Source organism: Rhinopithecus roxellana, chromosome 2 (genome assembly GCF_007565055.1).
Source record: "Rhinopithecus roxellana isolate Shanxi Qingling chromosome 2, ASM756505v1, whole genome shotgun sequence".
Lineage (NCBI taxonomy): Eukaryota > Metazoa > Chordata > Mammalia > Primates > Cercopithecidae > Rhinopithecus > Rhinopithecus roxellana.
The window spans coordinates 172772549-172797267 of NC_044550.1; the positions used below are offsets into that span (position 1 = coordinate 172772549).

The 24719-nt window shown below is 38.0% G+C and overlaps 1 protein-coding gene across 2 annotated transcripts in view; it reads left to right on the forward strand.

The window, feature by feature from the left end:
* The window catches only part of ADGRA3 (adhesion G protein-coupled receptor A3), a 130359-nt gene that overhangs the window by 62382 nt on the left and 43258 nt on the right, over positions 1 to 24719 (forward strand). For both annotated transcript variants that reach the window (XM_010377214.2, XM_030924268.1), the window contains 6 exons: positions 5665 to 5736; positions 8354 to 8514; positions 10582 to 10795; positions 15327 to 15491; positions 17886 to 18087; positions 19042 to 19197. In XM_010377214.2, coding sequence (XP_010375516.2) covers positions 5665 to 5736; positions 8354 to 8514; positions 10582 to 10795; positions 15327 to 15491; positions 17886 to 18087; positions 19042 to 19197 — 970 coding nt within the window. The remainder of the gene's footprint in view (positions 1 to 5664; positions 5737 to 8353; positions 8515 to 10581; positions 10796 to 15326; positions 15492 to 17885; positions 18088 to 19041; positions 19198 to 24719) is intronic.

Here is a 24719-nt window from a genome sequence, read left to right on the forward strand (position 1 = left end):
TTTTCAATAAAAGATTGATTTGGTGTGCAGCTTTACTCATGACTTGAAGTTAGTTAAATTAATTGCCTCTTAACTCCTTTGTAACTGCCTTGCAAACATTTCTATCTCAGTGCTTTTTAAAATCCCTTCTTGAGAATTTTGTATTTTTACTTTTTTTTTTTCTTGAGATGGAGTCTCGCTTTGTCGCCTAGGCTGGAGTGCAGTGGCACAGTCTCGGCTCACTGCAACCTCTACCTCCTGGGTTCATGCCATTCTCTGCTTCAGCCTTGTGAGTAGCCGGCATTACAGGTGCCCGCCACCATGCCCGGCTAATTTTTTGGTATTTTTAGTAGAGATGGGGTTTCGCCATCTTGGCCAGGCTGGTCTTAGACTCCTGACCTCGTGATCCACCCGCCCCGGCCTCCCAAAGTGCTGGGATTACAGGTGTGAGCCACAGTGCCTGGCTGTATTTTTACTTTTGAGGACTGCATTAGAATTGACAAAATCATACATCTGTGAAGGAGACTTTTGTTATGTTTTTTGGACAGCTATGACCGAAGTAATGAAAAACAAAATAGTAAACTGGAGTCTACTATTTTGTTGATTTTAGTTTTAGATTGATTTCTAGCTCTGGCCTAGGGATTTGACACATCAGCACATGTTCTTTAGGCAAAAGAGCTGGGTGGGACAGAGCTTCTGTTAGGGCAGGTTGCTGTTTTCTTAGTATTTCCTTTGCCTCCTTCGTCAAGAACTAAAATGTTTGGTAGGTTTAGAACTTGGGTGGTCTCTTACATTTTTACCAATTATCTTATACCTGTTGTGAGAATTTATACATCACGGAACACAATGAACATCATCCAAGTAACACATTAAAACATAAAAATAACATTGCCAAGCTTCCCACTTTGAGATTTGATTGAGATAATCTTATAGTTCATGTAATAATAGATGATAGTGGCCTTTAAATTTGATTTACTTTTATTTTTATATAGATTTCTGGGGTACAGGTGCAGTTTTGTTACAGGCATAGATTCCATGGTGGTCAAGTCAGGGCTTTTAGGTATCCATCACCTGAATAATGTACATTATATCCATTAAGTAATTTCTCATCATCCACCTTCCTCCCACCCCGTCATGCGTGTGATTCTCCACTGTCTATCGTTCCTATTGTGGATCTCCTAAATGGAGCAGTCTGTGGCATATACAGCAGTATACCTGGCCTACATCTTTTAAATACTTTGTAAAGAACAACATGGCAATTAAGGAAACTTCTTACCACTCAGCATTGCATTGCAGTGACATTGCTTATCATAATTTGGGTTGGCACAGGTCTAGAGCTGTGGATCAGGAAACTTTAAGTGTTTTGCATGGGCTGCTGCTGTCCCCAGATTTTTGAGCTCTTGAGCCAGGCCATATGCGGGTTGTGAAGGCTGATAACAGCTCATATTTCAGATGTAGAGAATGGCATTTTTTCAGTCCAGTGAGTGGAAAAGAGAATATGATTAGGAATGGAGCATGCAGTACATTCCTCAGATTAGGAATCAGAGATCTTCCTCTTACTATTTCTCACCTGAAAGAGAAGGTATACAAAAAGAAGGAATTCTAGAGTGGATCACTGTTCTAGCTGTTTCCTCTGGTAACTCTTGAACTGGGGACCTCAAACTGAGTGGGTCCCTTAGCCAGCTTCCTTGGCTAAGGGATGATGAGACCTTGATGGACAGCCTAGGCATTCTCAGCCAGATTTCTGATCATTTTTGATCGAGTCTTGGCTTTGGAAATTTATGAATTCATTTTTTTAAAAAAACTACCCTTTCTTTAAGTGTATCAGAGACCTTAGTAGACATGGGTGGGGTGGGGGTGTAAAATTGATTAATTCTATATATTGATCTCTGCCTTTGCTGATGGAGAAGTTCTCTTGAACTATCTCAGAGCAGTATAGTCCTACTTGCAAAGGTTCTCACTCTGTCCCACTGTAACAGTGGACGTAACTGGCAGACCAAACGGGGAGCCAATAATGGACTTCTGTGAAGCCTGTGTCCTTCACTTAGGAAGTTAATTTGCAGAGAAATGTCAGGAGATCTACAGACCAAAATCTCTGTCAGGAGATCTACAGACCAAAATTTTTTCAAGTTCTTTGTGGACAATCTAATACCTGTATATTTTCCTCAAGAATTATACTTTTAATATTTTCCTATCAGAAATATATGTATTTATAAGAACTACCCTTTACAATTTCCTTTATATGCAAACATGTGTTGTGTATGTATTTGTATATAAATACATATATACAACTCATATGTTTGTATAAAGAACTTCCTTTATCCAAAAAGTGGTTGTTATTGAGTAATAAAATCATATGAAGGAAAAATTAGATCTCTTTTCATCATTTCAGTCACATCATCCTGAGATAACTTGTATTAATGATCTGGTATATATATATATATATATTTTTTTTTTTTTTTTTTCTTCTGTTATACTCAGAAATGCATAGACACACATACAGGGCTTTAAAAATGCTCTGTACCTGGCAACTCAGTTTAAAAATAATTTACCAACATATTAACATCTTTTTAATAGAGTACATGTTGATTTAGTTCATGCTTGTCATTGGCTACAGAATATTCTAGGTATAGAACAGATTGTAACTTAGTCATTCCTCTGTAGATGGAGATTGCATTTAATTGCATTTTCCCCTCCTTTACCAAGTCTGCCCTGATAGAGGCTTCTGTATAATAGATGATGCATCATATACGCGTGCAACTCTTAGGAATTCAAATGTATCTAGTTAGCAAAAAATAAGTAAACAAAGTCAAATTAAGTGAGAGTAAAACAACAATGGCCAGTCACAGTGGCTCACACCTGTAATCCCAGCACTTTGGAAGGCCGAAGTGAGTGGATCACTTGAGGTCAGGAGTTCGAGACCAGCCTGGCCAACATGATGAAACCTCGTGCCTACCAAAAATACAAAAATTAGACATGCCTGGTGGCATGTACCTGTAATCCCAGCTACTCTGGAGGCTGAGGCATGAGAATCCACTTGAACCCGGGAGGCAGAGGTTGCAGTGAGCCACTGCACTCCATCCACTGCTCTCCATCCTGGGCAACAGAGTGAGACTTGTCTCAAAAAAGATAATAAAATAAAAAGAACGGCATAAAGGGTGGAGTGGGCGGGTAACTCACCTGCTGCTCCTTTCTACGAGCTTATTATGATAGGGGAGCAGTGACTTTGCTCTTGTCATTCTCGACTCCCTTCTAGTTTTATTTATTTACATATTTATTTGGTGAGCATCTCAGAGCTAGACTGTGATTGTAATGTTTTAAAATATGTGTCATTGTTTATGGCCCCCAAATCCAAGCTAATTACTTCACTTGTGTTCAGCTGTACAAATAGCAGTCTGTTCCAACACTCAAGGAAAAATTGGTTTGCGTTGAGATTTCCTGAGAAAATGCCATGTCCTTCTCTAATGTGATCCCTTCCTTTGTGATTTCCAAGGGAAATATCTAATAATATGCATATTAGAACCTAGTGGTTGCTGTAAGATGCAATTTTTTTGTTTGTTTGTTTGCTTTTTGGAGACAAAATTTCACTCTGTTACGCAGGCTGGAGTGCAGTGGTACCATCTTGGTTCACTGTCACCTCCGCTTCCCAGGTTCTAAGCGATTCTCCCACCTTAGCCTCCCAAGTAGCAGGGACTATAGGCACACACCATCAACCTGGCTAATTTTTATATTTTTAGTAGAGATGGGATTTCACCATTTTGGCCAGGCTGGTCTCAAACTCCTGACCTCAGGTGATCCACCTGCCTCGGCCCTCCCAAAGTGCTGGGATTATAGACGTGAGCCGCTGCACCCATCCAAAATGATTTTTGTTTTTTCTTTTCTTTTCTTTCTTTTTTTTCTTTTTTCTTTTTTTTTGAGACGGAGTCTTACTCTGCCGCCCAGGCTGGAGTGCAGTGGCCGGCTCTCAGCTCACTGCAAGCTCCGCCTCCCGGGTTCACGCCATTCTCCTGTCTCAGCCTCCCGAGTAGCTGGGACTACAGGCACCCGCCTCGTCGCCCAGCTAGTTTTTTGTATTTTTTAGTAGAGACCGGGTTTCACCGTATTAGCCAGGATGGTCTCGATCTCCTGACCTCGTGATCCGCCCGTCTCGGCCCCCCAAAGTGCTGGGATTACAGGCTTGAGCCACCGTGCCTGGCCTATTTTTTATTTTCTTAAAATGTTATCATGATTTATATTGCCATGGGCATACCTTTCTCACAATTCACATTTGGCATCTGCTCTGATAAGTCAAAAAAAAAAAAAAAAAAAAAAGAAAAAAACGACATCACTTTCCTCCTTTCAATTTGGAAATACTCTTTTCTGTTTAAGTTCCTAGGTACTTCTTCTATGAGAATCATTGAATCCAGCCTTTATCTTACAAAAAAATTATAAAATATAAAAACCAATCCAGTCTTGTTCTTGCTGAAGGCCGTTGTAGGTTAATTTGTAAAGTGTTGGCCCTTGTGTGATACCAGGTCTTCCCATCCAGGAATATGTTGCTACTGGTGTCCCAGGAACAGCTGACCCCTCCCTGATCAGTTCTCTTCTCCAGCTCCACCTGGAAATCCATCTGCCCGATGGTCACTCTCTCCCACATATGAAGGATTCAGCCCAGCTTCCAGAGAAGTTGCAGGACTCCAGATTTCTATCCCATCCTCTGCTGTGTTTCTCCCCCCACCTCACTTCTAGAACTCTACGTCTCAGTTCTGCCTGTTCTTGGTATCACAACAGGCATAGAACAGATCTTGTGGTGGTTGGGCATATGCGATTTTTCCAGAGCACTCAGTCTCATTTTAGCGTTAGAAGTCCCCTGAAGGTGAGGTGTACATCCTAGCAATGAGCAATTATTGAGCACCATTTATACTCCAGCATGTTACTGGTGTACACGGAAGTGCACACAGACACAGGCCCTCCTCCACCCAGCTCCAGAGCTCATAGTCCATTATGGAAGAAATACTTTGGTCAGATTGTTTTGGGTGTAACAAACTACTCACATTGTAGAATAGGGGTTTCTGAGTTCCATTCATTCAGAACGCTGCAAGAGTCGGGTTATGTATCGAAGCCTGTTGACACGAGATAGACTAGAGAAGTGATTTGCCCAAGAGCAACATGGAGTTCTATCCCCAGTCTCTCATATTAAGCCCTGAACTCATCCCGCTCTCCTCATGATTTTCAGTCATGTTTAGTACGCTACTGCTGCTGGTCATTGAGGCCATCCTTTTCCTTTTGTTATTTTTTAAAGTTTTAATTATTTATTTTCTATTTGTTTTTACATTTTTATTTTTATTTGCTGCTTTTTTATTTGCTGCTTTCTTAAATTAGATGCGAGTGAACACTTAGAGTAATTCTAATGGGAATTCAGTAGGGTACCTTTTAGGTTCACCAGATATTTGACAGAAAAATTTTTATCTAGCATTAATGTGTTTTTAATAATTGTATTTACTAGTTTGTATAAGGTGAAGAATAATTTTCTTCTTCAGCCTTGGAGGAAGTATTTGCTAATCACTCCCTCTTTGTAAGCATTGACACTTTCATGACTTCTTTGTAACATTATTTAATGACTGTAGGATGCTTTAGAAAATACAGAATAGGATAAAATGATAGACAGTTGTATTTTTAAAAGTGGAATTGTTTTCTGTCTTTCAGAAACCTTTCAGGGAATTTGTTTTCTTCATTATCTCAAGGAACTTTTGATTATCTTGCCTCATTACGGTCTTTGTAAGTAAAACATTTTTTCTCTGTTTTTTTGATTTTCATGTCTTTGTAAATTAAAAACATTTATTATGTGGTTTCAGAGACTTTATAAGGACAATCTTGTCAAGTTAGAATCTCACTTGAGAGCTTGCATTCACATTAGAAAACATACAGTGAGCCTGAATAATGTGGTTTAGACTAGGACAACCGTTTTCTCCTTAGGATACCATATTACTCTATATTTAGAGTAAGTAAACTGGTAATTTTTTTTTGACTTTTTTTTCAAATCATAAAATGTTGCATTGTTTGACTAATTAAATTTCCAAAGTATAAAATATCCCTTCCTATGAAGAATTTGTAGGAATATTTTATACTTTAGGAATTTAATTTTATCCTGTAAACCCGCCCCCACCTTCCACTTAAAATCAAATTTACAGCTTATTACTGATGTTTGTAGGGATGTTTATTTAGAATGCCTGCTTTATGAAATCGGTTTAAGTTCTGATTTACACAATTTCTTGTAGCTTTAGAATTGGTTGATTTTTTTTTTTTTCCCCAGATGGTTTTGTTAACTGAGAGATTGCATAGAAGTTATTTTGAAAGTAACTATTTTCAGATAAACCTTAACATATCTCAGACTATAAATTATCCTAATTTTATTGGAATTATAGTTAAATATAATGTTTTTCAGGTTTTCATTGAGTAATTTATGGGATTGAGTGTTTTTCTTCCAGGCAAAGAGTTTTTCTCTCCTGATTCCTCTCTTCCATGTACTCTGACTTCTCCTCTCATCTCTCTTCCTTTCCTACACCTGTCATTTAAATCTCATTTTAGGAGTCTTCCTTGGGATGTAGCTAATAGGTATTAGGAGCCCTAACCAGCTTCTTACCATCATAGCAGGCATGTGTATGTACTTCTGAAGTCACTTTGGCTCATACTCCATCTTCTTTCTCTTTTTGGCACGCTTACCATTCTTATCCAGAAGACTACCTTTGAGCAGAAACATCTACTTTTGGCATATTTAGTGGGCTCAGGTCAGCCATTTCTGCAAAGATTAGGAAATAAAAAAGACAAAAGCTAGTCTGGGTTTTGAGACCCTGGGTAGCAGGAACATGGGAAGTATTTTCATCCCCAAAATGGGAGAAATTGCCAGTGTTTTTTTTTTTTTTTTTTTTTTTTTTTTTGAGACGGAGTCTCGCTGTGTCGCCCAGGCTGGAGTGCAGTGGTGCGATCTCGGCTCACTGCAAGCTCTGCCTCCCGGGTTCCCGCCATTCTCCCGCCTCAGCCTCCGAGTAGCTGGGACTACAGGCACCCGCCACCGCGCCCGGCTAGTTTTTTGTATTTTTAGTAGAGACGGGGTTTCACCGTGTTAGCCGGGAGGGTCTTGATCTCCTGACCTCGTGATCCACCCGCCTCGGCCTCCCAAAGTGCTGGGATTACAGGCTTGAGCCACCGCGCCCGGCCTACCAGTGTTTTTACCTGGTAGTGTTAGGAACTAACCAGAAGGTGGTGCTTAGAAATTAGGAGTCTGTCACATCCTCCTTCTGGTGTTGTTTAAATTTATTTTCTATGCTGTATTCCATCAGATCCCTTTTCTTTTTTCCTTATTCTTTTTTGCCAAAACTAACGAGGTGAACCCTGAGCCAACACTCCAGCTGTGTTAGAAGCACACACACTTAAACATTATTGCATTTTGTTGATTTATTTTTATAGAACATATTGCATTCTATTTTAGCTATGTTTACAGTTTGATTCTTCTATTATATGTTGCCCCTTATATTGGCAGGAACAGGGTCCTGCATTTATTGTTATTAGCTGGACTTAGCAAATGCGTGGCACATGAATAGTCAGCACTTAGTAATTATATTATTTAAGAGATTTGTGCTTATATCTCAGCTCTGTTTATCCTTTCTTCTTCTCGTGCCCAAGTGCCAAATCATAAAGGTTTTTGCCACATATAAAGACATTTCATTACTATCTTTTGTATCAAAGCTGAGTCATTCTTATTTGTATGCTTTTGATTTGTTGGGTCTTTATCTCTTACATTTGTAAATATCTATGGTGTCACTTGGTGCATAGCAGAAAGGGATCAGAAACAGTTCCTACCCTAGGGAAGCTCACAGTCTGGTTAGAAATACAGAATATCATCACAGAAAACAATCCATATTGCTTTAGGTTGCTGTTTCATTGTCAAAATCAACAGTTGGTAGGCATTTAGGACAAGAATGTGATAATGATGCTGGAAAATTGGGGATGGCTTCAAGATGTAATATTAATGCCACACACTTCATGATAAATGGGTAGAAGCTTGTTAGACAAAAAGGAAAGGGATTTGGTATTCTAGAGAACCCTGGTGTTCAGTAGCTTGTTGCATAGAAGGGATATCTGCCAAAGAGTCTTTGTTTGCCTACCAGATTTCATCCAAAGCAGAAACTAGGGACCAGCAAGAACAGGGTTGGGGTCCAAAACTCTGCAATTCAGCTCCTTGGAGAGAAACTGTAGCTAGCCAACGAAATGTACTTTAGGCATGGTGTGGGTGAACAGTATTGTGCTTGCCACCAGAAACGTAACCCAGTATAAAACAAAAGTGCTATTTAATTTTATTCACTATAATCTCTTAAGTTGTATTTGCATGTTACAGGGAATTCCAGACTGAGTATCTTTTGTGTGACTGTAACATACTGTGGATGCATCGCTGGGTAAAGGAGAGGAACATCACAGTACGGGATACCAGGTGTGTTTATCCTAAGTCACTGCAGGCCCAACCAGTCACAGGCGTGAAGCAGGAGCTGTTGACATGCGGTAAGGGAGAAATCCAAACTGAGAAAGCGTTTACCATATTTTGACTTTCTACCATGTTTTTCTTGACAAATTGTAAGATTCTCTTTATACTTGGACAGAACTAGTATGCAGCCATTAATCATTATGAATTTGATAATATTTAGTTTATGCCAACAATTAAGCCTTTTTTTAAAATTGGTCTTTAAGGTAGTAGCTGTTTTTAGGTTCACATCAACTTTCTTTATGCAAACCAATTTCAAACAATAGATTTTCAGATTTTCCATCAGTTGGCAACTCATGAATTTGTCTGTAGTAACACAATCTCAGGATGCATACATCCTGTGTGTGGATGGGAATGTGAAGGATACAGTCTTTTTGAAGCAACAGGTTTCAATGTTCTTAAAAGACTGATACAGGCAGGGCATGGTGGCTCACACCTGTAATCCCAGCAGATCACCTGAGGTCAGGAGTTTGAGACTAGCCTGGACAACATGGTGAAACCCTGTCTCTACTAAAACTACAAAAATTAGCTGAGCATGGTGGCAGGTGACTGTAGTCCCAGCTACTTGGGAGGCTGAGGCAGGAGAATTGCTTAAACCCCGGAGGTGGAGGTTTCAGTGAGCAGAGCTTGCGCCATTGCACTCCAGCATGGGTGAAAAAAGTGAAACTCCATCTCAAAAAAAAAACAAAAAACTGATACAGTTAGATCTAGTAATTCTCTATCTTACAGTTATTTCTTAGGAAATGATCAGCTTTGTATGTCAATCTTCAGACTCTGTGTATAAGCATATCTTAAATTCTCAAAAATAGGGGATTGGTTTAATTACTTGTGACATATCCATTCAGTAAATGCAACTATTGAAAATCATGATTTTGAAGAATATCTGAGGAAATGAGGGAAATAACATATTTGCCATGTGTTAAATGAAAAACACACAAAAAAACACTCCTACACACACAACCCCATAAAACAAAAACAGTCCTAAAATGGTGGGGGGAGGTCCCAGTTTAGTCTTTGTTTGGAAATAATGTATCATATTTTTTTCCTTTTCTCTTTATTATTGTTGTTGTACCACAAGTAAAATACGCTCACTGAATGAAAATTAAGATTTGTGCAAAGAAAATAAAAGCAGAGAAACAAAGACCATGTTTATGTCCATGACTGAAAGATAGCTAGTGTTAAGACCTTTTTGTATCATCTTCTATGACTTTTTTCTATTTTTTAACAAAAATATCGTTATACTCTAATGATATTTTATAACCTTTTTAAAGTTGAATTAATGTAAACGCATTTTCTTATTTAAAATAGATGCATATCAACCCATTGTATAGATGAAGCCATAGTTAACTTCTCTGTTACAGCATGTTTAGCTCGTTAATAGTTTCATGCTTCATAAATAATGGAAGGACTAATTTCTTTGTATGCATTTTTGCATATTTTCTATTCTTTAGGATATACTACTGCTAAAAGTAGAATTGTCATGTTAGCAAAATAGACTACATATTTAAAAGTCTTTTAATGAATCAATGTCATTTGTGTACATTTTTGTACATATATTTAAAATATTTTATTTTTCTGACTGAAAGGAAAAATCTGATTAAAAACTGTTTACAGTATATGGGATCTTAAAATACTGGTTTTTCCTGTTTTCTTCAAATGTTCTGATTTTTCTGCAATGAACATGCATTAGTTTTACAGCCAAAAACCTGTGTTGTAATCAAAGATAATATAGTCTCCAAAGTGTATTTTAAAGTTGTAAATATCAGCATTTACTTATCACTGATGCCATTTTCTAGAGCACAGCTTGTTCTTTTAGTTCATTTCTGTAATCATCTGATACTCTTGTGATGCCACTGAAGAGGAATAACTCTAAATGTCAGAACTGAGTATGAAATTGTTTCTTTTAAATTTCGTTTTTATCTGTTATCACTAAACTCAGTAGCAGCCTGGTTGATGTTAGCATTAGCATGCTGGTTACTGAGGAATATTTGTTGTTCTGTTTTTATAATTTTACCTAGAATTTCTGTAACTTTTAATTATGGTGTTTGGAAATAGTATTTGTTTACTGAATCTTTGACTGTCTCTAGACCCTCCACTTGAATTGCCATCTTTCTACATGACTCCATCTCATCGCCAAGTTGTGTTTGAAGGAGACAGCCTTCCTTTCCAGTGCATGGCTTCATATATTGATCAGGACATGCAAGTGTTGTGGTATCAGGATGGGAGAATAGTTGAAACTGATGAATCGCAAGGTATTTTTGTTGAAAAGAACATGATTCACAACTGCTCCTTGATTGCAAGGTAAACTTTTTTTTTTTTTAAATGAAGAATTGTCCCTGTTTATTTTATTTATCCTTTTGGAGTTGCAATGTTTAGTGGAATTTGAATTAATATTTCATCTTCTTGTATTTAAAAATGCAAACATCTGGCATTTCCTTTTTCTGGTTCCTATTCATCTTCTAAAATTAAATAGCCATCTTTTCATCCAGTTTTTAAAGAAAAGCCTTAATTTCAAAGAGAAACTTCAGAAATTGGAGACTTTTTAAAAGTTTTTGGAGGAAAAATGTAAACTTTTAGTGCTAAACCTAATTTCCAACTATTTCCTGCTGCTAAACTTATATTTTCTCTTTTAGTAATCACCTGATATTGACTCTAGTCAAAATATTGACTGATACAATATTTTAAGGTACTTACCTTCTCCACCTACTAGTATAAAAGAATATAACCTCTGAACTATCAACCTCACGATTGGTATGAATACCAAAATAATTCAAATGAACTTTATAAAGTATAATAGACTAAGAATATATATGATATTATCACTTACCAGATATTTTACTTTGGTAAAATTTTTACCTTTAGACATTGAGTTTTCTGCTCACTTTCTTCTTTCTTTCCACCTACCTAGAACTTGGCTTATATTTTGATTTCAGTAGAGCTACAGTTGTCAGACTCTCTGCCAGGGCCTCCTAGGGTAACATCACAGCAAACTTGTAGGAGTGCTATGAAATATTACTGAAAAACTAAAGGTTCTGAGTTGACATTCAAATCTCAGGGGTTCTCTGAGTTGAGATTCAAGACTTACGCAGTCGGCTATTTTATAATTTTTCTTGAGATTTCGTGTCTACTGGAAGCACATTTTCATTTATATCTTATAACATTTAGAGTAGATGCTTTTAAATCCTTTCCTGCTAATTCCAACATGTGGGCCATTTTGTGGTTATCGCTACTGGCTGCTTTGCTGTTAAATATGGTTCATATTTTCTTCTTTTTAAAAAAATATTGTTCGTATGTCTGACAGTTTTGGGTTATAGACTCGACATTATGAATGAATTGCTGTGGAGGAGAGGTTGGCAAAGTACAGCCTATGAACCAAATCTGGCCTGCTGAGCCCATAAACTAAAAATGTTATTTATATTTTTAAGTGGTTACATTTCAGATGGTTACATAATTACCTACATAATATTCTTAATATTGCTTCGTAGCCAGCAAAGCCTGAAATATTTACTGTCTGGCCATTGAAGAAAAAGTCTGCCAACCTCTGACTCTGGGTTCTGTTGTATTCCCCTGAAGAGAGCTAACTTTTGTTTGGTCAGGTAGTTAGCTTGGCTGAACTAACTCCTAGCTCTGTCTGCTCTGGTAGGCAGAAGCTAAAGTCTTGGTTTCTGCCCTACCTGCAAGTGTAGTTCAGGATCAGTAAGAGACCTTGGTGCATTTTATACATAGTAGTTTAGGCTTCCAGCCTGACTTCTTTGTACCTCTGTCTTCGATTTTTTTAAGTCAATAAGATTGTAAGTTTCTATTTGAGTGAGACCTACCCTTGGGCAAAAGCCATTAAAAAAATTCTCCTAGTTACTTCCCAGTGCCAAAAACCCTTGCTTCTCATATCAACTCCTCTTCTGTTATTGCCTGCTTTTGATCAATCTTCATGTGTTCAAATGATTGTAATTTTATAATTTGTCAGGGACATATAATTGTAAGCTGTGGAAAGGGTGATTTAATATGAGCTACTCGGTGATTACTGGAAGCAGAATTCCCTTATTAGGGGATAAGATTAATTGTTGGAAATGATATATTGTTATACTAGTTTTACTGTAGTGATAATTTCACATGCCTATACATATGTCAGAATTCATCACATTGTACACTAAGCAGTTTACTGTATAAACAGATAATAATTGATGTATAATTCAACAGTAAAGTTTTAAAAGTAGAACCGTTTTCAATGTAAAAGCTTTGATTAATTTAGAACTCTAAATTATTTGACTATAAAGTAAGTAGATTTACTGTATAAGTCTATTTCTGCAAGTCATGCTTAAATTTAAATTATGTATAGCAATGCAAAAAAAGTTAATTCTAAGGATAGCAAGTTAGCCTAACCTTTTTTTTGGTAGGCACATTGGACTAATGTGAAAATCTTTCATGTGAAGACCGAGACAGTTCTTTACCTAGATTTTGCCCCAGAATAATAGAAGAAAGAAATATGTGGTTATTGCATTGGTTAATCTGAGATTTCTATTGATTTTTCATTGATCTCCCCATGTCTTTGATTCTTCATCAGTAAGAAACAATATTTTTCTTAAGAGTTAAAATTGAAGCTACTTCTTTCTTTTTAAATCTCCAAATTTGCTGCCTTGAGGATTCCTGGAAATTTTATTCCAGTGATTGGTTTTAGACATTAAAAGTATTGCTAAAAGTTATCCAGGAAACATTTACAGATTTGGAGATTGAAGGGGAAAAATGTAGTTAAGAAAACTAGAAACACTCCATTATAGTGTCATACTTTGGGATGCTGGACTTTGGGCAGTTACTGTGGTACAAAGCAAGTACTGTGTGTAAAAGTCATTGTAGAACAAGAAATGAGCATCATTGTTTGATCCAAATCTGAGGTTAGATTAATTTTAGAGTGTCCAACAGGAACACATTTCGTTAAGAAGTAGTTGAGGTTATTTAAGAATACAATAAAAATTTTATTTCAAATTTATGTGTGTTACTTTTTTCAAATGGCTACTAAAGTATTTGAATATAGATAGACATTTTGGGGATTTAATTTAGTAATAGAAACCACCATAGGCATTTTTTTGAGCTGGTGGGGGGCACCATGAAAAAGTTACCATGTCAGTGAAAGTTCTGTGAAATAAGACAGTGTTTGGGAACTTCTGGATTAAGGAATGATTTTCATTGCCAGAATATACTTCTTCCTAGTTCAGTAAAGCCTTATAAAGTAGAATGTTGGACAAAGTTAAATTTAATGTCAAACTCTTTTTTGTGTCACTCTATTTTAAAAATATTAATTACAATGTGTTTATTTTTCTAACTTAGTAAAGACAATAAACATTATCTTTGATGATTCATAGTATAAAAGTGTCTTGAGCCTTTACTAGAACAATTTGCTGTAGCCATCAATGATTTAGGAGACTGGACAAATGTGTATTTACTTCAAGACATAATTTTGTAAGTTAATTAAAATGATACATACTTTCTGTCTAATTATTTCTTACCATTGGTGTCTACATAACAGCAACGCATACTGGGTCCTGTGGGGGAAATAAAGATTAATTGAAGGCTCTGACATTTGCTCCTTAATTAGTAGGTTTTATATAAGAGAATTATGATTTCATCTTGGAAATTGGATTTACTGACAGCTATTTAGAAATACAGCTGTTTTATGAATTGAAATATACCTTAACATGGAAACCTTTTGTGAAAGTATTAATTGGTAATTTACTAAATCTTTTTAGAGAGGTAGTTAGTTTGTTTCTAGTGTAACCCTTTATATTTTATCTTAAACATTTTCTTAATTATGTAAAATCATAATCTTCTTTTTTCTTTTTATTTTTTGAGACGGAGTCTCGCTCTGTTGCATGGGCTGGAGTGCGGTGGCACAATCTCGGCTCACTGCAAGCTCCACTTCCCGGGTTCACGCCATTCTCCTGCCTCAGTCCCCCCAGTAGCTGGGACTACAGGCGTCCCCCAGCACGCCCAGCTAATTTTTTGTATTTTTAGTAATGACGGGGTTTCACCGTGTTAGCCAGGATGGTCTCGATCTCCTGACCGTGTGATCTGCCTGCCTCGGCCTCCCAAAGTGTTGGGATTACAGGAGTGAGCCACCGTGCATGGCAGTAATCTTTTTTCACATTTGAATATTTTCTTCAGAATCTGTGAAAAGGGAGATGTGACTTGGAAACTTCTCCAAGTTTTGCTAAAGAATGTACGACGATGTTTCTGCCTTTGGGCTTGCCATTCCTTTTTTTTTTTTTTTTGTGAGACAGAGACTTGCTCTGTCACCCAGGCTGGAGTGCAGTGGTGCTCTCTTGGCTCACTGTAACCTCTGCCTCCTGAGTTCAAGCCATCCTCCAGCCTCACTCAGCCTCCCAAGCAGCCGGGATTACAAGCGTGCGCCACAACACCTGGCTAACTTTTTACAATATTTTTAGTGTAGACGGGGTTTCGCCAGGCTGATCTTGAAGGCCAGGCTGGTCTTGAACTCCTGCCACCCTGAGTGCTGGGATAGCTTGCCATTCCTGTTCTGTAAAGTGTTCTGCTCTCCCTGTTTCTGCAAGGAGAATTCTCATGCATTATATAGCATTGCATTTGATTCATATGTCTCTTACTGCCCTGATCGTGTATTTTAAAGATCTCTTTCCTTTTTTGCCTCGACATTGAAAGATTTAAAGGAAGGAGTCATATTTTAAATTCATTTTTATGTAGCAAGTGCTTACCTCACAATATGCATTCAAAACTATTTGCTAAGTGAATGATCGAGACCCCTTATTGTCTCCTTTTTTGCCTAATTCTGTTTTCTCTCTTTTTAAAATCTTTCTTTATGCAGTGCCCTAACCATTTCTAATATTCAGGCTGGATCTACTGGAAATTGGGGCTGTCATGTCCAGACCAAACGTGGGAATAATACGAGGACTGTGGATATTGTGGTATTGGAGAGTTCTGCACAGTACTGTCCTCCAGAGAGGGTGGTAAACAACAAAGGTGATTTCAGGTCAGTGTCATGGAAAATACTGGGAAAAGTTTCATTTGCCCCAGATCCTTCTGTTGTCTAAGACACATTATTGGTTTCCTATCCTGAGTAACAAAATTTGAGAACTGTGCATGTCTGAGGACTCCCCTTTAGAATAATTGTCAGGCGCGTCCGTGTGAAGAGACCACCACACAGGCTTCGTGTGAGCAATAAAGCTTTTTAATCACCTGGGTGCAGGCGGGCTGAGTCCGAAAAGAGAGTCAGCGAAGGGAGATAAGGGTGGGGCCGTTTTATAGGATTTGGGTAGATAAAGGAAAATTACAGTCAAAGGGGGATTGTTCTCTGACAGGCAGGAGTGGGGGTTACAAGGTGCTCAGTGGGGGAGCGTTTTGAGCCAGGATGAGCCAGGAAAAGGACTTTCACAAGGTAATGTCATCACTTAAGGCAAGGAGGGCCATTTTCACTTCTTTTGTGGTGGAATGTCATCAGTTAAGGCGGGGCAGGGTATTTTCACTTCTTTTGTGATTCTTCAGTTACTTCAGGCCATCTGGGCATATACGTGCAAGTCACAGGGGGTGCGATGGCTTGACCTGGACTCAGAGGCCTGACAAGAATGATTTCAGAGTCACTTATGGAGAGGAACAAAAGGGGTGCTTGAACTTTATCTCAGACCTGTTGATTTAAGAATCTCTGAAAGTAGAGTCATTTTTAACAAATGGTTTTGTTGTATAACAGCCATTGCCTTAGGGAAACATTTGAGATATTCTGGTAAAAGAGTACAAAATTCAAACAGGTTAAGTAAGGTTTTTTCGGTGTTTTTTGCCCCCTGCAATGGCCCTTTTATAGATGAACCTTGGAAGGTTTTATATTGCTCAGGTACTTTTCACTACTGGCGGTTCAGTAGGCATCATAATTAGAAGAAACACATATCTGATTTTCTCCCCTTGTTCAGTTCTTCTGGAAATCAAGCAAGAAGGACTTTGGGAAATGAAAGCTGTTGGGTAGCCTGAAACTTGGGGAGCCATGGAATCCCAGGTGGGGTTTGTTGAGCTCTGTTAATCTAAGCAAAGGGAGTTATTTATGTATTTATTTTAGTAGAAAGTTTAGGATTTGCAGGAGATGACAGCTTTTACCTTAAACTCCCTTTACTTTCAAAGGTGCTTTGAAACATCTTTAAATATCTTATTTACTTGATCTTATTTGTGTTCAGGGATTTAAAAAATGAGTTTATAGTTGATATAAACAAAGGGAAATATGTTATTCTTTGAAGCAGCAGAAAGATCGTTTATTACCCAGTTTGCGTTGTCTCTGATGGGTTCAGTTGTCACCTCCTGCCTGTAACCTCAGTGTTTCAAGGGTGGGAAAACCCTTCGGTGTTAATCTTTTAAATCCAAAGCAAAGAAGCAATAATAACATCTTTATCTCAGCTAATTCGCCATTGCTCTTTTTATAAAAATGATTCTTGACATCAATATATGGAAATCAACATTTATTATTGCCAATGGATAAGTCTTTTATGTAGATTAAGTATTGATCTATAATATTATTTAGAATACATGCTTTTAAGTGTTATATATGATATTTGGTAATTTTGTTATATTTAACATCTTTTATCAAATAATCCTAATATGATATTTACTATTTATGGTAGATTTTCTATTTTTTCATAGCTTTGATTTCTTTACATTTTAAAAAATAGAGCAATTAAATGTTTATAGATCAATGAATTATCTTTTAACACTCCTTAAGATACTATGCAATTAAATTCCCACTGCATTGATAAGTTTTAGTTTAGTGTTGCTTGATATAGTTGTGTGGTTTTTGAAATGAATTCTATTTTGGTGTGACTGATACTGTAATTTAGTGGTTCCTGTGATAAGCATCAACGATAACCTGTATTAAACATGTTGAATTTCATTCTCAGTCTTGGAGACATAGAGCTCAAATAACAAAGGTTTCTCCCAGCCCAGTTTTGATGACCGTGTCAAGGTTGTATTGACATGACATGTTCTTATCTTTGATTTTTTTTTTTTTTTTTTTTTTTTTTTTGAGACGGAGTCTTGCTCTGTCGCCCAGGCTGGAGTGCAGTGGCCGGATCTCAGCTCACTGCAAGCTCCGCCTCCCGGGTTCATGCCATTCTCCTGCCTCAGCCTCCCGAGTAGCTGGGACCACAGGCGCCCGCCACCTCGCCCGGCTAATTTTTTGTATTTTTAGTAGAGACGGGGTTTCACCGTGTTAGCCAGGATGGTCTCGATCTCCTGACCTCGTGATCCGCCCGTCTCGGCCTCCCAAAGTGCTGGGATTACAGGCTTGAGCCACCGCGCCCGGCATCTTTGATTTTTTTATCTGCTATTATTATTCTTGATGTACTTGTATCATTTAGATTTTCTTGTACTATTTTGTCTTCATCTCTAGATGGCCCAGAACGTTGGCGGGCATTACTGCATATCTACAGTGTACGCGGAACACCCATGGCAGTGGGATATATCCCGGCAACCCACAGGATGAGAGAAAAGCTTGGCGCAGATGTGATAGAGGTGGCTTTTGGGCAGATGATGATTATTCTCGCTGCCAATATGCAAATGATGTCACTAGAGTTCTTTATATGTTTAATCAGGTAACTAGAAAGTCTTCAAGTTTACTTGGGTTGTGGAGAAAACATGGTATTCACACCAAATACATAAGGTTTTTTTTTTTAAATACTAGGCAAAACATAAGGATTTGGTGTTTTTACTTTAGTTGACTTAACTGTCTTCAGGATCAGGTCTGTCTTAACCACTAGTCAAGGCCCTCTACGGAATCCGTCCTTTCCAGTCACCGTCTCCCTTTGTGCCTTTGTTTGAATATATTTTTAAATCTGTATCCACCAGACAGAATCCTAACCATCCTTGGAATTCACATTGAAAGCCACCTCTTGGATTCCTTTTATAATCACTTTGTTGAAAGCGATCGCTTAGAATACTTGAACTACTCACGTGCTTTTTGTTATCTTTGCTTCTATGCATCTTTTTAAACCTTACCAGACTATAAGCAAGTGGAAGATGGCTTTTGTGTAATGTATTTTCTTTTGCCCCATAGCACCTGGTAAAAATCCTTTTGCAATGTTAGGTGCTAAGTCAGTGTTAGAGTCAGTAGATAAACAAATGTAAAACATTACTGGCAGTGCATGGCAGAAAAGGTAAGTGCCAAATAAGTAGTTTGGACTCTTATGCAGTAGAAGTTCCAAGGGAGGTACTGATCACTCCCAGCAGGAATTCTCAGGAAAGGCTTTCTTAAGCAATTGGGATTGAGGTATGTGTAGAATTTGGATAGGCAGAGAAGAGATAGATGGTGCAACATGTTAACCTCATGTATTTTTATGTATTACTGTATTTCACTCCAAGCTTGAAAAAATTTCCCTCCAGTGAGTTTCCATTAAAATTCCAATTTTCTTAGATTTGTAAAGCATTTTAAGAAGGCCATGGTGAGTAAATAATAAAGTGGTTTAATTCATTGCTGTTTTGAAATGCAGAGTTAAAATGTCAGGATTGTGTTGATCATTTTGTTGATCATTTTTGCCTTTGACATGTAGATGCCTCTCAATCTTACTAATGCTGTGGCAACAGCTCGACAGTTACTTGCTTACACTGTGGAAGCAGCCAACTTCTCTGACAAAATGGATGTTATATTTGTGGCAGAAATGATTGAGAAATTTGGAAGATTTACCAAAGAGGAAAAATCAAAAGAGGTACTTTTCTAAATTCAAATTTGTAGCACACAGTGTCAACAATTGGTAGTGTGACAGAGTTCAATCTGTTTATTTTAAGGCCTGTTTATGTTTGTCATATTTGAACTAAAAGCACGCTTTTAAATTTCCAGAATTTTGTGATACTTCTGCCTCTTCTCTTATAATGACCTGTTTGTTACTGGGACCAGGAGAGGTGAGCTCTCAGTTCTTGGACATTAAGGTCCAGAGATGTAGCAGAGGTCGCTGGTGAGAAAGCAGTGTTCTGCCTCCACGCTGTGGCTTAGGCAGGGCTGCTTAGCTCAGCCTGCTGGATTTCTCTTCTCCACACACCCTTGCGCTCATCTTTTGTAACAGGAGTTTTAGTCACCCAGATCTTGTAGTAAATTCCTTTTAATTGTCCTTGTAGTGTCCTAGAGAAATGAGAGGCTATTTAGGTACTTTTTTGAAATTCAAAATGATTGGAATATATAAGTTTTAAAAATGCAGTGAATTCTAAAAGTGGCGTATTTTGACCTGACGGGACCGCATTGAAGCCATGATATGCTTGTCCATATGATATTTTTTGGAGGAAAAAAATTGACAAGCACAGTTTATTTCACTTGTGTCCCTGTGAAGAGACCACCAAACAGGCTTTGGGTGAGCAATAAAGCTTTTTAATCACCTGGGTGTAGGCCGGCTGAGTCCGAAAAGAGAGTCAGCAAAGGGAGATAGGGGTGGGGCCTGGGCCGTTTTATAAGATTTGAGTAGGTAAAAGAAAATTACAGTCAAAGGGGAGTGGTTCTCTGGCGGGCAGGGGTGGGGGTCACAAAGTGCTCAGTGGGGGAGCTTTTGAGCCAGGATGAGCCAGGGGAAGGAATTTCACAAGGTAATGTCATCAGTTAAGGCAGGGACTGGCCATTTTCACTTCTTTTGTGATTCTTCACTTGCTTCGGGCCATCTGGTCATATACGTGCAGGTCACAGGGGATACGATGGCTTAGCTTGGGCTCTGAGGCCTGACAGTTTACAGAATGAATGAGCAGCAAATTAATGTTTTGAATAGTTTTCAAGGGGCAGAATTATTGTGTTCTTAAGCTTTACGTTTAAAGCTTCGTGAGAACTTTATATGTACAATTTCTTTTGTGATATAATGACTTAAAAGAAGTGAATATAGAGGTAGAGGGAACCTCAAGCAAGTGGTAAACTGAAGCCCACGCTTAGGTTAGGGCAGGCCTGAAAACAGAACCCAAGATCCCTGACTCATCCATAAGAGTTTTCTATAGCATCACATTCACCTTCTCATACAATGTGGCCCTGACTTGCAATTCTAAAAGTGCTCTGTACACAACTGTGGGGAAACACTGGGCTAAACAAAACTGCATATTTCTTTATGTAGAATTTCTCAGATCTATTAATATTGCTAAAATGTAAATAATAAGCCTTGTTTTCCTAAATCATTCTAATATATTTTTATATCACATATACACAGACTTATATATCACATATATATTCTAATACATAATATATTTAGATATATCTAATATGTATATTATATATTTATATATCTAATATAGACATATTCTTATATACCATATATTTTATTTATATATCTATATTAGATATATAAGATAGATATCTACATATACATCTATATATCTAATATAGATATATTCTTATACACCATATATTTTATTTATATCTATATTAGATATATAAGATAGATATCTACATATACATCTATATATCTAATATGGATATATTCTTATATATTATATATAAGATATTGTATATGATATATGTAAGCATTAGTATCTTGCATTCTGGTAATAAGTTTTTGGAACTGTGACCCTAGTGCATTAGGCACTTTACTTGATAGGATGTAGTTATTAAAGGAAGGAAAATACATATATTGTGTATAAACGGGACTTAGGCAGATAGGCCACCTCACTTGTCAGCCGGATAACATTTCATTTGTTTTCTGAACTTCAGGGACCGTGATTTTCTAATAACTGCTCCTGATACTTGATTGTGTCTCCAGGGCACAGCCCACTTTCCTGCAGTGAATTTTCCTTGTACTGGGAGAGGCCATTTGGATTCTGGCTCTGTGATTAAGATTGTGCTCCATTGGTGCTTAAGGTGACAGGTTAGCTGCCCACAGGATTAGCAGTCATTTCTGGGAGCGGGATGTTTCTAGTTACTGGAATAATTGTAATGACATTTGGAATGTGGACATGGAAGAACATTCGCCATTGAAGAATACATGTTTATGATGTGATCCTGTTTTGCTCACCCCTCAGCATGAGCAGCGTGGTGTCCAGAGGTGTGTGTTGAACTGTTTGCCAGCGTGTGGAAGAATGGTCGGCTGTGCTGACGCGTTCTTAGGTGGAAACATCATATTGAACTGGAAGTAGACATGGTTTTATTAGTTATTAATTAACCATGGGCTTATTCTTCATTTTTCAAATTGGGATGCTGTGTTCTCTGTATAATTTGAAAAGTGTATGTGCACAAATACAGGTGAACAATTTAGCAAAATAGTTGCAAAGCTTGGATATAATTTTATTAGGTTATGAAATATAACATTTTTCTGACCTCAGAAGCTAAGAAGGAAGTCCTTTTAAACAATCATGAGTGCATCAGTTAGTTCTGTAAAAATGTATTGTGAAGAAGATTGCTGTCACTTTTACTGGTTAACATAGGTTGGAAAAGTTACGATTATCTTTGGAAGCAAGTGATGGCAACTTATTAACTGTCAGCACGAGAAACAGGAAAATATTCAGAATTGAATAATTGAGATATAAATGTAATAATATTGCGTGTGATGCAGTGACTGACATACAGTTCTCTGGCAGTTTGAGCCACAGACCATAGCTTTCACCATTTATTAGAGCAGTGAAAAAAAATTAGGAGGCTTAAGGGCTTCATTTTAAGTTAATTACCACAGCATAAAATTATGCCAAGTTATCCTAAAATGCACCTAGCTTAGAGAAATAATTAATTAAATTGATTTTTGTATTATGACTGAAAATTATTCTTTTATAGGTGATTTCAAAGCTAAAGTATTGTGGGGGAATTGCTTCTTAATCTGTGATTGAGCCTGGACAACACAAGCTGGCACTTTGTTGTCTCAGGATAGGCATTAAAAGCTATCAAACTGCCAGATCTAAGTGATGTATTTAGTGGATCCTTTTAAAAACAGTTAAAGGTTGTCTGTCAGGCAACAGAAGTGTCTGTTATGTATTTACTAAAGTGATTTTTCTTATGAAAACAGTATGTGTATTCATTTTATAAGATGGGAAAGTTAAATATAAAGACTAGATCTGGTGATGCTTTCTGGCACTCTTATTGTCTCTTGTTTTAAAATATGTGAGTGCAATATGCACCTTACACTAGTTTTTATATAGATTTTTACAAATGTATGGCTCTTTCATTGATTTTAAAGTGTCATCACTTCTATATTGACGGTTATGATTCTTTGGTATTCTTTTTTTTTCTTGATCTTACTTGCCAGACTTTTCCGTATTATTAAGCTTTTCCAGGACATCATTCCTAAAACTTGACCACACATCAGAATCACCTGCTGGATTTGTTATACGCAGAGATTGCTGCCGGAGCTCCCCCTCCCTGCCATTCCCAGTTGCCATTTCAGCAGGTCTAAGTGGGTTCAGAGAATCTGAATTTCTAGTCAGTTTCAGGTGATGTTTCAGGCAGCGTGACTTTGACACGGGCTTTGAGAACCCCTGTAGCATCTCCATTTTCTATTGTTGCTTTTTTTTTTTTTTTTTTTTTTTTAGGTGTGGGGGGGTTTAACTTTTTAAGAACTTTTTCTTGGAAAATTCAAAAGGATAGGAGAATATTATCATTAATACCTATGCTATACCTTTGCTTGGCTTTGACGGTTTTCAATACAGCAAGCCCTCACTTACGGTCATCTATAGGTTCTTGGAAACTGCAACTTTAAGTGAAATGATATGTAATGAAACCAAATTGACCATATACTAATTGACCTAAATCAGACTTATAAAATCCCTAGAGATCATTTCTGGTCAGAAAAATATCACCAAACTTCCAAGTAAAGACCCCAGACATTCTAATATTAAACATTGAAATAAGTATGGCCATACACATATTTAAGAAAGATTAATAAAAACAAGACAATTATTTACCCATTGTATTAGTTTTCACGCTGCTAGTAATGACATACCCAAGAGTGAGTAATTTATAAAGGAAAGAGGTTTAATTGACTCACAGTTCAGCACATCTGGGGAGGCCTCACAATCACGGCAGAAGGTAAAGGAGGAGCAAAGTCATGTCTCACATGGTAGCAGGCAAAGAGAGAATGAGAGCCAAGTGAAAAGGGAAACCCCTTATAACCCCCCTTATAAAACCATCAAATCTTGTGGGACTTATTCACATGACAGTGGAGCAGTCAAATCTTAAAGCTCCAAAATGATCTCCTTTGACTCCATGTCTCACATCCAGGTCACATCGATGCAAGAGATGGGTTCCCATGGTCTTGAGCAGCTCTGCACCTGTGGCTTTGCAGGGCACAGCTTCCCTCCCGGCTGCTTTCACAGGCTGACATTGAGTGTTTGTGGCTTTTCCAGGTGCACAGTATAAGCTATTAGTGGATCTATCATTCTGGGGTCTGGAGGACAGTGGCCCTCTTCTCATAGCTCCACTAGTTGATGCCCCAGTAGGGACTCTGTGTGGGCACTCTGACCCCACATTTCCCTTCTGCACTGCCCTAGCAGAGGTTCTCCATGAGACTCCTACCCCTGCAACAAACTTCTACCTGTCATTCAGCAATTTCCACACATCCTCTGAAATCTAGGCGGAGGTTTCCAAACCTCAATTCTTGACTTCTGTGCACCCACAATCTCAATACCACGTGGAAGCTGCCAAGGCTTGGGGCTTGCACCCTCTGAAGCAACAGCCTAAGCTGTACCTTGGCCCCTTTTAGTCATGGCTGGAGCAGCTGGGATGCAGGACACCAAGTCACTAGACTGCACACAGCACATGGACCCTGCGCCCAGCCTGTAAAACCATTTTTTTCTCCAAGGCCTCCAGGCCTGTGGTGGGGAGGCTGCCATGAAGACCTCTGACATGCCTTGAAGACATTTCACCATTGTCTTGGGGATTAACATTCAGCTCCTTGTTACTTAGGCAAATTTCTGCAGCGGGCTGGAATTTCTCCTCAGAAAATGGGATTTTCTTTTCTATCACATTGTCAAGGTGCAAATTTTCCAAACTTCTACGCGATGCTTCCCTTCTAAAACGGAATGCCTTTTACAGCACCCAAGTCACCTCTTGAATACTTTGCTGCTTAGAAATTTCTTCTGCCAGATACCCTAAATCATCTTTCTCAAGTTCAAAGTTCCACAAATCTCTAGGGCAAGGGCAAAATGCTGTCAGTCTCTTTGCTGAGACAAAACAAGAGTCACCTTTGCTTTAGTTCCCAACAAGTTCCTCATCTCCATCTCAGAGTGCCTCAGCCTGGACCTACTAGCCTCTAGGAAGTTCCAAAGTTTCCCAGATTTTCCT